Source organism: Ischnura elegans (genome assembly GCF_921293095.1).
Source record: "Ischnura elegans chromosome 13 unlocalized genomic scaffold, ioIscEleg1.1 SUPER_13_unloc_2, whole genome shotgun sequence".
Lineage (NCBI taxonomy): Eukaryota > Metazoa > Arthropoda > Insecta > Odonata > Coenagrionidae > Ischnura > Ischnura elegans.
Genome location: NW_025791658.1, coordinates 890,957 through 907,471, shown reverse-complemented (window position 1 = coordinate 907,471; position 16,515 = coordinate 890,957). Strand labels below are relative to the sequence as shown.

The window sequence follows — 16,515 nt, the reverse complement described above, 5'->3', positions numbered from 1 at the left end:
GACCGATTCTTTCTGCAGAATAGGAAGTGGCTTCGGGGTTTTTGAGTCACAAGATGGTAGATTGTGTTGGAGGTTCGTCTATAGTATCGCTACTACATTGAAACATTGATAGTCTGGCTTCCTCAGAGCTTCCTGTCGCCCTCCAGGCAAGGTATTTTTAAGTTGAAAGTATCATCGACAGCTTCGATGTGGAAATAAGTTCACCATAAGACTCTCTACCGGACTGCCAAAAGAATACACATTTCACATGGGTATACGCTTTCGCCAATATTATACGCAAGTCTCACTCTGTTATGAACTATAAAACATTTCAGATGCACATCAGCTACCTTTCCATTTCTTGGCATCGACTTTCGGCGCCTACGAAGTCTACAGTTTCACTAAAATACCCTGTTATCATGATGGAATCAGTAACAGGAAGCTTGCTAGGATCAGCCTCAGAATAACCATATTCCTTCATCTTTACGCAATCTATTGCTTTCAATGGAGGAGAAATAGATCAAATAATAGCCCTGAAGTCACAATGAACAACTCCGATACGTCTGCACTTCAATAAATGAATCATAACCACGCCGTCGCATGTATTCAATTCAAGTACTATGGCAGTGCCGCCGTGCCTCCTCGTACTGAACTATGACGTCACTTTTCTTCCAGCCAATCATCGGGCGTTTTCGCTTCTCACTTGCATTTGAAAATTCTCGTGAACTTTGATGCATTAAATATCGCAAACCACGTCATAAAATAATAAAAAAAACTTTCACCGAGGTATGCAAACATATATTTTTATATAATTTTGGGGCTATTGATTATATCTGAAATGTATGCAAGTTCCCTATTGTCAATTTTAACCGCATTTGAAAAAAGGCCAGATTGGCGCCCATGCAATGCCACTCCACGTGACGTCACAGGGACCTTGTTTCTATACGAGTAGCCAGGAGTTACATAATCTGAGATTACCGATGCATGCATGAGGCACAGAGCTCAGGGATACATCTCTTCATAATCATCTATTAAAACTGCCTAAGGTCGGAAAGTTTTCTTCGATTGATAAGGTATTAATAATCCTTATTTAAGCCAAGCGCTACCAGCTAGCAGGGTACTCTGCTAACTACTAGCAGCCTGCGTCGTATCAGCGCTCAAAGCCTTGCCCCAAGGTCACCTCACTTGCGGGAGGGGGAACCAGAAATACGTCACACGGACTTTTCCCATCATTCCTACTTAGCCGTCGCGTTTTCGCGCGCTTGAAATTTTTCACTTTTCATTTAATCGCGAAAAATAGATGTCGTCAATCGAAAATCTAAGAGCGTGAAATGCCCACTGCAGGAGTAATAATCTTTCAATTTAGGCAATAAAAAAATAATAGGAAACCACCCTATTGTTTCCTGGAGCTGTTCGCACACTTCATCTACTTCTTCCTTCCTGTGATTACCTCTGGGCATGAGAACATTAACCACCGCAAGTTTGGTGGGTCAACCCTCAGTTTTTACCACTAGAATCCTATCACTTGAAGTGATAAATAAGCACATTAGAATTAATAGCCATGCAGCATCCTGTGGACCTTGTGACAGGTATCGGGAAGTTTTAAGATCAGAAAAATGTTTACAGTGTGTGTGTGCAGCATCAACTCATCCGTCACTGGGACTTGATCCGTGGAACCTCTGATTTGTAGCGTGATACTTTACCCACTACACTATCAGAAAAATTGCATTCTATGGCAGTCTCAATCAGGCGCACAACTAGGAATTAAGGCTTTGGGGGGTTTCAGGCACAACTAATACTGGGGTGCTCGGGGTATTGCATACCCTCCAGGGTTAGCGGGAGGTGCAGAGGCCTTCCGCTGGAAAAAAATTAAGATAAATGGTTCAAAATAGTGATTTTACAGCCTTCTGAGGGATATTTTAATAAACCTTTTCTATAAGCAATATTAATCCAATTAAGTAAAAACAAGCGTGCTGCAGCCGCTCTTTTCAATGCAGGTCCACAGAGGGATAGGCGCGATTCTAATTTTAAAATGTAGAAAAAAAGGCAGGGTCTCAGGTACGAATTTAATTGGAATTTTCATGTACAAATTGAGGTCAGAGGACCTCTTTAAACACAACATTGGAAGTAATTACACTATCCTCTGTTAAACGAACATGATGACTCATACTTACGTATCAACAGGAGACTTGAATGTGGAATCAGCCGCATTTTGATAAAAGTTATTTAAAGAATGCGAGATATTGTTGCAAATGAACAAATGTATCAGTTTGTGCGCCGTTATCGTCAGGAATACTTACTGGATTTTGCTTTAATTGTTTTTTATTAATATTTAAAAACCAATTTTAGGAAACAATAGCAATATTTAGGAAGTAAGATATGCCGTCGCATGTTCTCTGATAAATTCTGTGCATTTTGGTACCTCATTTGTAGAGTTTGGTTGCGTATAAGTTGAGAAAAAGGTATCTATACAGTAGAAATAATATAGAAGATAGATTTAACTTGAAAATGTCTGTGAGCTCTGGGGGCCTCCTCCAAAACCCCCCCTTCGCTGCGTTACTGGTCTCAATGCCCAATATGTCGGCTGTACTCACCCTGGAGCACACAGATTGCAGCTGTTCCCTGGCCTTGTTCACCCACTGCTTCAACACCGCCTGAATTACGGCGTCGCTGCACTCAGATTTGTGTGTGGCAGAGGGCTGAGTGTGATTGCGCAATCCTCTCCTCAGGGCGGGATTTACCACAGGAAGGCCCCCATGGGCACCAACCACCTCCTGCAGACCACAATCTTCCGGTGCACCATTGGTCAACGACTTTCTCCTCTCCCCTGCTTCACCAACCGTTTCCTCCCTCCCCATCGCCTGGTGAGACATAGAAATGAAATGAACACATGCGGCACTGCTGGAAAAAATTAATTTAGGGATGGAATATCATGGTTCCCACCCCAACTAAATTATAGAATTCACGGTTTTTTCCAGGTTTTCACGGTATAAGTGTTGTCAAATTCACGGTCATTTGAAAAGCCATTTTGATAAAAAATGATGATCACGTAAAGCGATTACACGCACGTTAAGAAAAATTAAAAAAAAAACGGGGCAGTCGCGGGACTGGCCGACAGAGGTGAAAACTGAAATAATTATTATGCATTTATTTTTTATATAGATTTAATATTATTAAAGAACTAATTTTTCCAGTAATACTCATTTTTCAACAAAAATTGAAATTATTTTTTCAGCAAACTGTTTATTATTAAATATTAATATTAAAAATACAATGTGTATGAATAGAAAGTAACATCAATTATATATTGAAATATAATATGCTTTTATTTCTTTTATTTAATATGCTTTAAACCTATAATTGTTCACTATGCACATAAATGAAACTGCCTTAAATTTTACTGACCTGTATTTTTATAGCGTGTACACTCTTCTGCACGTTCATGCACGAGCTCTATATATTTAAAGAACTTATACAATATACGGTATAGATTTTTATTTTCAATTTTAATATTTTTAAAACAAAAAGAAATTAACAGTCTATATATTGACAATATATTAACAAAGTTTATTTACTATACCTAGTCAGCCTGCGTAGTTGAAATATCCATTGTAAAATATTTTTCATTGTATGAGATTGAGAGAAAAATTCTCACCGCCGGGGAATCAAACCCAAGTGTCCCGCGTGACAGACGGGGAAAATGACCACTATACTACCGAGGATGTGATACTGAGAGACGAATTTTAAGACGGAAATGTAAATCTCGCAGTAGCGATCGCGGTGTCGGGTCGGTGACGCTCACGCGAATTCTATGCTTTTTTCCCCATCCCACAAAAGTGCTTAACGCCGCTAAAGAAGTTTTCACTTCAAAAAACCCGACAGACGCCATGAATGCAAACGCAGTAGAGATGGGTCAAAAAGAACCGAACTGCCAAAACGAACTGTTCACTGAAATGAACCGGTTCGAAAATGAACCGTTCTCTAAAACACCCTGTTCACTGTTCATGTCGGCACTGCACAATTGCGGCGTACTCGGTACAGTAGGTATGATCATCAAGAGGCATTTTGAACTGCAGCTTACTCGAGCAAGTGCGTTGTGGGTACAACAGATGGCGGTTACGAGGGAGGCCATCCAAGGCCGCCGAAGTGCGTCGTAGACGACCGAGCCCCTCCCCTTCTTTCTCTACTGTTCCCCTCCGATAGCCACTGAACGGTTCGTTCCAACTAATATTTGAACTGATATTTAAAATATTAGTTCTTTCGAACCGTTCGTTCCAACTAATATTTAAACTGATATTTAAAATATCAATTCTTTCGAACCGTTCGAAATATTAGATCAAATATTAGTTTCCTCGGGGCGTTCAGTTGAGATATCGCGTTCATTTTGATTTCGTATTTTGAACATTTGTGGATCTGTGGATGCATTTCCAAAAATATTGTTTAAAACATGATTCATGAACTAAGGAAACGATTGAACTCATGATTGTGGGACATTTTTTTCGGTCCCTTTACCAAGTTGATATTTGGACTTACTTTTTGGCGCCTACGATGAAATTTTTTAATGCGGATGCATCTCCAAAAATATTGTTTAAAACGCGATTCATAAACTTAGGAAACGATTGAACTCATGATTGTGGGACATTTTTTTCGGTCCCTTTACCAAGTTGATATTTGGACTTACTTTTTGGCGCCTACGATGAAATTTTTTAATGTGGATGCATCTCCAAAAATATTGTTTAAAACGCGATTCATGAACTTAGGAAACAATTGAACTCATGATTGTGGAACATTTTTTTCGGTCCCCTTACCAAGATGATCTTTGGACTTAGTTTTTGGCGCCTACGATGAAATTTTAATTTTTTAAGTGCGCTTTTTTGTGCAATGTGGATGCATCTCCAAAAATGTTGTTTAAAACGCCTTACGATACCACACTAAGCTTTCATGTACTCTAAACGTATGATAAACAATATTTTCTACCGAATGACCCTACCTGTTCACTATGAACCGATATTTTGAACTGTTCTTTTTACTGAACAGGATCAAAGTGAATGGTTCATAAAAATGAACAGTTTAACCCACCTCTAAAACGCAGCACTGAAAGTGCTATCTCTCTTATGACATCACCTATCGTTGGCAAAATTCAGGGCTGGCTAAAGGTTAAGAGTGGGAAAATGGAAGGAGCATGTGTGTAGGGAGTGATGAAGCGTCCGATTTTTTGCCAGGGTTAATGAAAACCTTGGTTACCGGTCTTCCAATCACAGGCTTAAGGTCAATGTATCGTCATGGCGCACACAGGAATTACTGCGCTTCAAATTTATGTGAGCAGATAAATGGGTGGATAGCGTCCGCACGTGACTCGGCCTTGAATCATGATCGATATATCGATTTTTTTCTTTTGATCTGCCAATCCTAATTCTAAAATCAAATTTGAGAGATTTTTTTGGTTCATTGATGAAATTCACGGCTTTTTCCAGGATTTTTCACGGTAGACTAAATTCACAGCTTATTCATGTCTGAGTGGAAACCCTGAATATGAGCCTGAGGAATGTAATGAACATTTAATGTTCACTATAAATTTACTTTTTCAATGTATGATAAAAAGGAATTGTAAGTGGCTGTCCCCAGTTGCTTCACAGGTGAAACAAAAAATTAATATTTGGTCAAATTTATAGTGAATACATGCAACTGAATCTTAACACGTGACTATGTTAATAAAGCAGAGTAAAAGAATTATTTTAATTATCAATTCGTTTCTGAATTTCGATACAAACTAGCCCTGACCCCAGAATTTACTCTGTAATTAACTGATGATAACAAAAGCAAGAGAATCTCAGCTGCTGGATGAAATAGTGTAAAGTAAGCATGAGGAACTCACGGCAATCAATGAATCAAAGGATTAAATGTGTTAAATCTAAGGTGTGTTCAGCTATTCATGGCCTACCTTGCTATATTCATACGCGATGTATTACCGCTTTGGTGAAATTTTCTATAAACTCCAAAGAATTAATTGCAACGAACATGATGTAAATGTAATATTGGTATGGTGTGGTTTTTGGGGAGGCGACGGACAGCTGAGGTCATTTGCGCCATGAGGGTAGGGTATGGAAGGAAGGGTGGAGAGAAACCTGGCATTGGCATTAGCCTGCTCTTAAGGCCTGTTTACACGGTACATTGACACGCACGGGTTAATGTCTAAATGTATGAATGCTAGAATGAACCACCCAACTTGTGCGAATGCATGAACGGAAAATAGAACCTGTTATAATTTGGTTCATGAATTCGTACATGTTCCGTTCCGGTCCACCAAAATCATTCACGCAAACAGACATTAACTCATACCTGTTAATGTATCGTGTAAACAGGCCTTTAACGAAAGGCGCCAAGGGAACCACGGCTTAACGTCCCATCTGACGGATGGAGTGTTGCTCTTGAAGTGTCCTCCACGCAACACTCAAGGGGGTCCTCTGAAAATTCTCGGCCACTGCCGGGATTTGAACCCGAGCCCGCCGGGTGTGAAGCCAACACTATAGCCACCACAACAACCCCATCCCCCTGGAAAAAATTATCAAATAACAAACCACCCACCGGTTAACACTAGAATGCCAACACCAGAGGTGTCGTGGTGCCATGATACCATTCCAGCACTGGTTAACAAAACATATACAGTAGATTCCGGTTAATTGGGGCATATCGGGACTTGCGCACTTTGCCCCAATTAAGCGGCTGCCCCAATTAGGCGAACTCTCTTGTATATGGGCATAAACAAACGTTGAAATGATAGAAAGAAGATTAAAGAATGTTTACAGTGCAATCTAAGTTTATTAAGCTATTAATTTGATTAATAAATCAGCGAGTTTTATTAATTTATTGTCATTTTTAAGAATTATAACAATTTAATTAAAAATATTTTTCACAGTTTATACTGCAACATAATTTAATTAAACTATTAATTTGGTTAATAAATCAGAGAGTTTATTTAATTTATTATCATTTTTAAGAATTATAACAACTTAGCTAAAATTATTTTTCACAGCCTTGGGCGACGCTGAATGAATGTCTTTTATTAAGTCCTATTAAAGAAAAGTCCTATCCTCTTGCGGATAGTATAACAACAAGAGATTTCAAAAAAGGGCAAAAATAGGAACATTTGTGAAAAATAAGAGTAAATGAAAGGAGGAAAAAAAATAGTATTCTGAAAACAAAAAATTTTAATTTCGTCGCGAGTATAGAGTCTATGTCGCCGACTCATGGCCCAATAAAGCGGCATGCTGTCCCAATTAAGCGGAGAATACTCTGGGATATTCCTCTATTGGGTTCTGTTCTTCAAGATCTGCCCCAATTAAGCGGCTGCCCCAAGTAACCAGTGGACCCATTAAACGGAATCTACTGTAATTGTAAAATAACACTTTTAACAATTTTGTTGCCTCAAAATTTCTAATTTATACATTCGTAGCCAAAACAAAATTTAATAAGTAAAAATATAAATAATGACTTGCAATACAAAAACACACAGAGTTATATTTCACTTCTAAAAAAGTTAAGGATAGCACATTCCGGCACTGCTAATTTTGCTCAAATGTATGCATATAAATTTGAGGATGTCTGTTTGTCTGTCTATCCACAACGCTTTTCCATACGGCTGTACGGATCAGAACCAAAGGTACTACAAATGTAGGTGCATCTTGTATGCTCCCAAAGCCTAAAGTTTTACTTCTGATTAGGTCCGAAGCATCCTTTGCATCGTTTTCTCACTACCATTAGATACCGTTAGTCAAAGGCTCCACTCCGCGGTGTCATAAAACGACAGTTTTCGCAGTAGAATCCTAGGGGTCAGGAATATGAGTGTAAAGAAGGTATAAGAGTCTCAGCTGGTATCTTTCTGGTAGGTCTTTTTGCATGAGTCCCGGGAAAACAACCCACTTTTTTGAGGCTTGAACACTTTTAATAGAAGCATGGTCTTCGATCGTATCCAAAGAAAACGAAATGAACTTCAATGAAAATTACACTTAACCTCGGCTGAAAAACCTCCAACGTCTTCACCATAGACCATTTGAGAATCGGTGTCTTGAAGCAAAACATAAAAACGGTGATTGCTTAGCGTTAAAACCCATACGGTTTCATATAACCTTACCGCGTCGCGGCTAATCCAACTCCCGACGCACAGAGACAAACCCTACTGCGCGATCGAAAAATCAATGTTATTGCCGGCGACGCAAACTTATTTCAAAGATAACTGCATAAACACCTCAAGAAATCTTCAAAGAATGCTATCATATAAGTTACTCCGCATGACTTTGCCGAAAACCTATTTGAAACCTTGTCTAAAAACAGTATCCGCCATTTTGTAACTGCATTGTAAGAATTTATTGATGATATTCTTTAAGGTTATGGAAAATTAAAGAAAAAACACCATGAAAACAGATTATATGGTTTTTTATTCCACAAGAATCCACCTATAACTTCACCATGTACTTACTTCGGAAGATTTTCAGAGAAAATTGAAGACTGGTGTTTTTATGGAAATTTGCTCACGTTTGAGCCTCTGTTTCTCAGAAATGGGTGGGATCTATGTCAAATGAAGTACATATCCATAAATTTCAATCATTTTTGAGTATACCTGCGAAGTTTCAAGTTTATAACTCTAAAAAAGCCATTTTGTAATTTTGTCTGGCTTTTTCCAATTTCCGCCCACTGTGCAGTGGGTCAATGTTGTTCCATTCGCGGCATGCAGTAACAATGAATGATTTATTGAATCTGACTGTACGGTGGTGAGGTATAACGAGTTTTTCATTTCCCCTCATATTTGAGTAGTGTACTCTACCAAGAGTTTGAAATTCGTCTCCGAAGTACGCTGGTGTATTTGTCTGTAAAATTTGATAGAGAAGACAAAGGATATGCAACCGGCTGGTAGTAAACGCCTTTAGAAAGCCTATGGTTCGCAAATGTGCAGAAGGCTAGCGAGTTTAGGGGAGGGTGCACTTGGGATAGGAGCATTGAAGGGGAAGGAGAAGCCTCTGCGGTCGGTTGGTTCCTTGGGGTGTGAGGGAAAAGGCATGACGGACAACGGGATGGTTTGCAGGCTGGCCAACACAGTCAGGTTTCCCACTCTAACTAAATTATAAAACTCACTGTTTTTTCCAGGTTTTCACAGTCTAAATGTCTTCAAATTCACGGTTCGTAGATAAACCATTTTAGGCCGAAATATTGATCACGCAATAATCATCGGCCGCACGTTAACTACAAATTTAACAAACGCAACGGACACCATGAATGCAAACGTAGCAATTAAAGCAAAAAGTAAATCACATAACGTTTGTAAAATTCAGCTCCAGCTAAAGGTTGCGAGTGGGAAAATGGAGGGACCAGGGTGCCAGGGAAGTTAAGAAGTGTCTGAATTTTTGCAAGCGTAAACGAACACCAGTCTTTTGGCATTGGTACTGGCTTAAGGTCAATGTGTCATCATGACACACGGACAAATAATTGCCCTTCAAATATCCATGTGCGGATGAATCCGTGGCCATGTCTGCGCGTGACTGACCCTGAAATATGATCAAAATATCCATTTTTCTTATCATCTGTCTATCGTAGTTCTACAAGTGTAAAATCAAGATTAGGGGATTTTTTAAGGTTTTATGACGAAATTCACGGCTGTTTCCAGGTTTTTTCACGGCACACGAAATTCACGGTTTTAAGGTTATCAAAATATGTATCCTTTTTTCTTTTAATCTGTCAATCTTAGTTCCACAAATGTAAAATCAAGATTGGGACATGTTAAGGCTTTTAGGACGAAATTCACGGCTATTTCCAGGTTTTTTCACAGTAGATGAAATTCATGGCTTATTCACGGTTTTAAGGTTTTTACGGTTGAGTGGGAACTCTGTCATGAGTCATTTCATTTGGTCACCAGTCTTCCGACTTTGGTACTGGCTAAAGGTGAATGTGACATCATGGCACACGGACCAAATATGTAGTAACATTTCTGACTTGCAAGGTGGACGAGCAGGGAGAATTATACGGCCAATTGAGAAATTCCTTTTCTTCTTTAATCATTCGAGGCCGCAGAAGCTCAATCCCCATTTTTCTATTTATTTTATTTATTTATTTATTTTATTTATTTCCCATTTCCCTGTAAACAGCACATGATGGCCTTTTACAATGAGGGTTTCCAACATTAACAAAGTACAACACAAACATCCATGCCCTGGTTAGGGATCACCTACCCAGGCGGGATTCGAACCCACGACCTACGGATTGGCAGGCGAGGACTTTACCCCACCGCCACCGAGGCCAGCAATCTAATCTGTCGATAATAGTTGTACAATCGCAAAATCAAGATTGAGAGATTTCAAGGCTTTTAGGATGAAATTCACGGCTTTTTCCCAGGTTTTTTCACGGTAGACGAAATTCACAGCTTATTCACAGTTTTCACGGTTGAGTGGGAACCCTGTAATCTCTAAAAGTTAATTACATACTTGCAAAAAAAATCTTTCAGATCAGAGGATTCAGTTAGGTGCGTGAGGGTTACCTTACCTCATCCACCTCATTTTCAACAGATTCAGTCTTCACATTGGCCGGCGAAAAATCATCATGCACATCAAGCATGGAATCCTCTGGTTCTTCCTTTATCTGAACCTGAATAGGGGAACAAAAACAATTGATTAAAAAATGTAAAACAGCCACCAACAAGACATAACTTGCAGCACAAAAAGAGCTCAACACGGAGGTTAAATGATGATGTCTATTTTTCGCGATCAAATGAAAAGTGAAAATATTCAAGCACACTAAAATACGACGGCCAAGTATGAATGCTGGGAAAAACCCGTGTGACGTCATTCTGGTTCCAGGTGCCACCATGTAAGGCCACCTTGGTGCAAGGCTATGAGTGCCAAAACGATGCTGGCTGCTAGCAGGTAGCGCAGTACACTGCTAGTAGGTAGTGCTTGTCTTAAATAAGGATTATTAATACCCTATCAAACGAAGGAAACTTTCCGAACAAGCAATTTTAATGGGTGATTATTAAGAGCAGTATCCCTGAGCTCTGTGCCTCATGCATGCATTGGTAATCTCGGAAGATGTAAAACTCCTATCTACTCGTATAGAAACTAGGTCCCTGTGACGTCACGTGGAGTGGCATCGCATGGGCGCCAATCTGGCCTTTTTCAAATGAGGTTAAAATTGACCATTGCCATCCGTCTAAACCGGTATTTCTAAAACCAAACAATTTGTATATTATGAATACACTAATGGTGGGTAACGAATCGCAATCAATGCCTTTTGTTTTCTTTGACGAAGGAAACTACCCTATGACAACCTCAAGGAAATTCATTGAAAAGTCATGACTTTGATAGATAACATGATTACGAATATGAATTTCTGTCAACAGCACAGTTATTCGAGACTCGATTTACCTATGGCAGAGCTGATATAATTTGCCAATATGGCTGATGCATTGATGATAGTGTTGTGATGATAACTTTGGTGTAATATGATATGAATTTTTCAGTCACTGCAAAAAAATAAAGTATAAAATGTCACGGAAGTTTTTTTTTCGGGAAGTATTTCGACACCTAGGTGAAATGACAAATAGCAATAAAGATTCCAGAAGCAATAAATTATAGCTTAAATATCTGCTACTATCTCACAGCGATTACTGAAAGGGTTCCAATAAAAAATACACTATTCTAAGCAGTGCAGAAAAGAAAACATGTAACACTTTCGTTAAATTAAACTTTTGAGGTGAAATCTTTTAAAACTATTTGCTCGGAAACGAATATTTTTTATTTTAATTACATGTTTTATACTAACATCACTTTTGTTGAATTTAAAGAAAATTTTTTCCAAAATACCTTTTGAACTAAATTTACTTTTACTTATATTGGGGGCGGCGGGGGGCAGTGGCGAAGCCAGGGTGGAGGTACAGGGGTCCGGACCCCCCCCCCTGAAATATAAAAACACAATTATTTTTCTTCGTGAAAAAAAACTAAATATTGAATAATTATGAATTTACAAAATATTTCTTTAACAAATAAAGTTATTTCGATTCGATTATGAAAAGGGTTAAAATTAGTTTAAAACCCTTTAATTAGTACCCTGTCTTTCAAAACTTTTCTCCCCTGGTTTTGGACCCCCCCAAACAAAATTCCTGGCTGTGCCACTATGGGGGGGGGGCACCTTCCCCCCTTACCCCCGCTGGTTATTCTCAGGTGGCAGTCAAACCACTTTGTTAGCCGTATTTTTAGTGAGGCAACTTCAAAAAGTAGAAATTTTTAATAAACTTGGGGAAACATACCACTGTTTAGATCATTCCGTTATTTAGATTACCACATAATCAATCTTACACCGCGTTTTTAAGAACTTTAAATCAGCACCTATGTGCGACTTACCTCTATATTAGTATTAGACCAGTATTTTATAATGATGAATGTTTTACCAAAAGTAAGGTTCCCTGATTATTTACAAATAGAAAAATTTGTTAATTGCTAATAATTTTCACATAGTTGAAAAGTTTATGCTTTTGTCTATTTTTCAATGTAGTCTCCATTTTTTTTACACGCTTTTGAAGACTTTGTATCCCCAAGTTGAAGAAGTCTCCCACCAACCCGTTGAGGAAGCGTGTGACCTCTGCTCAGACTTCATTGTCGCTCTTGAAGCATTTGCCACCAGAGTGTTTTGTTTTGGGGGTGTAATGGAACACCCACGTTTCATCTCCGTGACGATACCCATAGCAAAAAAAAACTGTTGGATTTTAACAATTACTGATGAATTTTCTACAGTTACTGTTGGGTTTCAACTATTACTGTTGGACTTCAACAGTTACTGTTGGGTTCCACCAGTTACTGTTGGATTTTCTACAGTTACTGTCGATTTAAGTATACCGGGACTAGCCACGGTGATAACTTTTTACGGAGTCACCCGCAATGCACAAATTGTGTGCAAAATCCACAGAGGAAAAATCATCCGCCTTGACTGGGATTCGAACCTGGATCCCTTGATTTCTGGCCGAGTGCTTTAGCCAGTTAAGATACTGAGGCATCATTCTCCCCCGTGGAAATTTGTGCATTGCGGGTGACTCCGTAAAAGTTATCACCGTGGCTAGTCATAGTATACTTTAAACTAGTCTAGAGCGAACACCTCTTCGTGTTCAAAGTTTGGGCTTTGCTCTCTGCCTGTGGTGCTGTGGGCACAATTTGGACTGCTTGCCGCATAATATGCTCAGCAGTCCATACCACCTTGTCCGGTAAAGTCCACAAATTTCCACAGGGGAGAATGACGCCTCGGTAGCTTAACTGACTAAAGCACTCGACCGGAAATCGAGGGATCCGGGTTCGAATCCCGGTCAAGGCAAATGATTTTTTCTCCGTGGATTTTTCGCACAGTTACTGTTGAATTTTCTACAGTAATGTTGGATTCAACACTCGTCCCAATTAACTATTGAAACTTTCAACAGTTTTTCAACAGTTTTTTTGCTTAGGGTATAGGTACTCCGGAAACTTCTCCTTGTTGCCTCCCCCTCACATTGTTGAAGAATTTGCGAACGCTTTCAAGGCGTTTCTCCATGTGTCCGTCAGTCAGCATCCGGGGGACCCATCGAGCCACACATCTTGCAATAGCCCAACGTTTCTGTTAACGTTCTTTCAATTGTGCCACCGGAAGCTTCATGAATGCATTCAACAATTTCACGGACAAATGAAATAAATATATTACAGTGAGTCCTCGTTTAACGTCACTTACCATTCCTGAAAAATGTGACGATAAACGAAACGACGTTAATCAAAGCATAATATCCCATAAGAAACAATGTAAAAAGTGAATATCGGCTCCTAGACCTCACAATTCCTACGCGAAAAAAAATGTTACCGTATCATATCTGGGGCATTTTTTACGGTGGGAATGCCAAACTATCGCATAAATACGAGTTCCTGTCTTCATCGACGACAATAGCAGCAGTGACGTAAATCCTTCTCCATTTTTGTATCTTCCAGCATTTGCTTTTCGGCTTCCCTATGGTGGTCGCCCGAGTGAGCGTCGCCTGGGCATCATAATCGCTGAAACATCGTCGCAGTTACAGTAACCAAAATTATTGTGAACTCGGCGAAAAAAGTGACGACAAAAACTCTGAATTCTACACGGAAAAATTCCTTGAAATCACTTTTTAGGTTCCTGAAAACCATTAAGTATGTCAAGTAAAACCTTGCGCACCTACGTAAGAATTCATTTTGCAGAAATTTTTGCTAAAACCGTAATCGCAATTAAGAATAAACACACCGTTTTACACTTTGCTTAGACTGACTGTACAACCACCCACAAAACGAACAACCTGCAATGCCCGCCGCTTCGCCTTTTTTTTCGCGCGAAATTTAAAAGACTTGATGTTATCGCGAAGCGTAGGTGCGATAAACGAATGACGGTCTCAAAATTTTCGTGACGTTATCGCGAAATGACGTTAAACGGGGTGACGTAGAACGAGGACTCACTGTACTTGGTTCTTTTCCACGCTTTTACCCAGATTTCAGCATTCCTGATGATAGCACAAGATGCCGAAACCCTTAAGGCCTTGAATGTTAAAGTAGGATGCCTAACTAATGAGAAACAATTGAATTTATCTCATTTATATTCCTTTTCTTAACGCATTTTGCAGGCATGACATGACGCCTCTCAGACCGCTATTCGAAATAATTTGCAAATTCAAAGAATTAAATGATAAAAAAAACATGAAGCTAACAATGATTATAGATATTTAAAAAATCTTTTTGAAAATATTCATAATTTCAAAAACGCAATGGTCTCTCAGACCGCACGTCTCAGCTTTTGGGTTAATGCTAGAGATGGTTTGAATAGCAGATTTCTCGAACTCGAATATCGAATTCGAATATTAAATCATTGCTCGAATATTCGAATACCTTGAATACTAAACGATGAATGCTGGAATGTTTGACTCGGTTGCCTATGCATCAGGAAACACAAGATTTTGGGGAGTAATTTTTATTTCCTCAAAAGGATTCGAACAGAAATTTAGCTGATTAATGGAATATTTTAATTTTATGGAAACAATTTGGGCATATAGTTGATTCAACCAACATCTCTTTCAAATATCCTAAGGGGACACACCACCTCGCAAAAAAATGATTGCATGCCATCTCGGCTTTTACACTGCTACGATGGATTTCTGTCTGATGTATACATTCTTATCCACCAAACGCCATTTCAGCAACACGCCCATCTAAATATCTTCTTATTTTCAAAAGGTAGCTCGCTTTACCCCCACTCCTGCTGTCAAGTGCTAGCGGACAATCTGAGGCGTTTTGCAAAATACACATGCTTCTCCACCGGATTTTCTTCAATTATTTTCAGCCCATCTTTGAAAGTTCTCACAAGATAAGAAGATGAATTTGAATTGCTATCAGGGAGAAATCAAATATCCTGAGAAAATATCGCTTCCTCTGTGACTGTAAAAGTAGAGATTCATAGCACAACTCATAAATTGTAACTTGATACATAAGTTTTCGAAAAAAAAAATACCGCATCAACTTCCGAGAAGCTCTGCTGCTCATATCGAGTCTCGCCAGAATGCTAAGCCTCCGTCGTATTTTGACATTTATTTCCTCGCGTAAAATGCTTAAATAAAGTCAGAAATGCATCGCGTTTGATCTTATTCTTAAACACGCATAAACCGCAGCCGGCTAATCAGGAGTATGCTGAAAATATTGAGCAAGAGTGAAAATCATGCACAGATAATTCACAACATGGATTAACCGCAGCCGGATAATCAGGAGTCTGATGTAGCTCATTGGGAACCTTACTTATGGTTCTGAGTTTTCCTCACCAAACCGTGATTTTTTTTAGCGGTGATAACATGGTTGTACTCATATTATTAATGTTCCATGTAAGGCCTGGTTTCGAAAAACCACATATCCCTGGCTGTCTCATCACGGATACAGAAAAGTGGTTTGCACGAATGCTTCAATACCACTGCTCGACGTCGGAAACTACACTGTCGGGCACCACGCCACGCAGTCGCATCTCGCACTAGTTGCATGGGTTGCAACTGCTGCGGGACGTGTATCCGTGATCACGGAGCACGGTCACGCACCGCGAGGTTTGGAAAACAGGAACACAGAGCTCCCATGAATGCAGCTAGCACATGATCGCTTCAATTGTAGTGAAAGTTCGGATTTTTCGCATATTAATTGTGCCGCCCCTCCCCATCACTAGCCCAGATAATTGGGAGTGTACTGCATTATATATTTTGGTAACCAGTGCTGGAATGGCGTTCCGGTTCCATGAAACCTCTTTCGTAGACATTATAGTACAGTGAGTCCTCGTTTAACGTCACTTACCGTTCCTGAAAAATGTGACGATAAACGAAATGACATTAATCGAAACATAATATCCCATAAGAAACAATGTAAAAAGTGAATATCGGCTCCTAAACCTCACAATTCCTATGCGAAAAAATTTCAGCGTATCATATCTGGGGCATTTTTTACGATGGGAATGCCAAGCTATGGCATAAATACGAGTTCCTGTCTTCATCGA

General features: G+C 39.4%; 1 protein-coding gene across 3 annotated transcripts in view; it reads right to left on the bottom strand.

Annotated features, from left to right (window-relative positions):
- The window catches only part of LOC124172702 (trichohyalin-like), a 97,538-nt gene that overhangs the window by 39,702 nt on the left and 41,321 nt on the right, over positions 1-16,515 (bottom strand). For all 3 annotated transcript variants that reach the window (XM_046552168.1, XM_046552170.1, XM_046552169.1), the window contains exons 5-6: positions 10,510-10,611; positions 2,574-2,840 (exon numbers count right to left, since the gene is read on the bottom strand). In XM_046552168.1, coding sequence (XP_046408124.1) covers positions 2,574-2,840; positions 10,510-10,611 — 369 coding nt within the window. The remainder of the gene's footprint in view (positions 1-2,573; positions 2,841-10,509; positions 10,612-16,515) is intronic.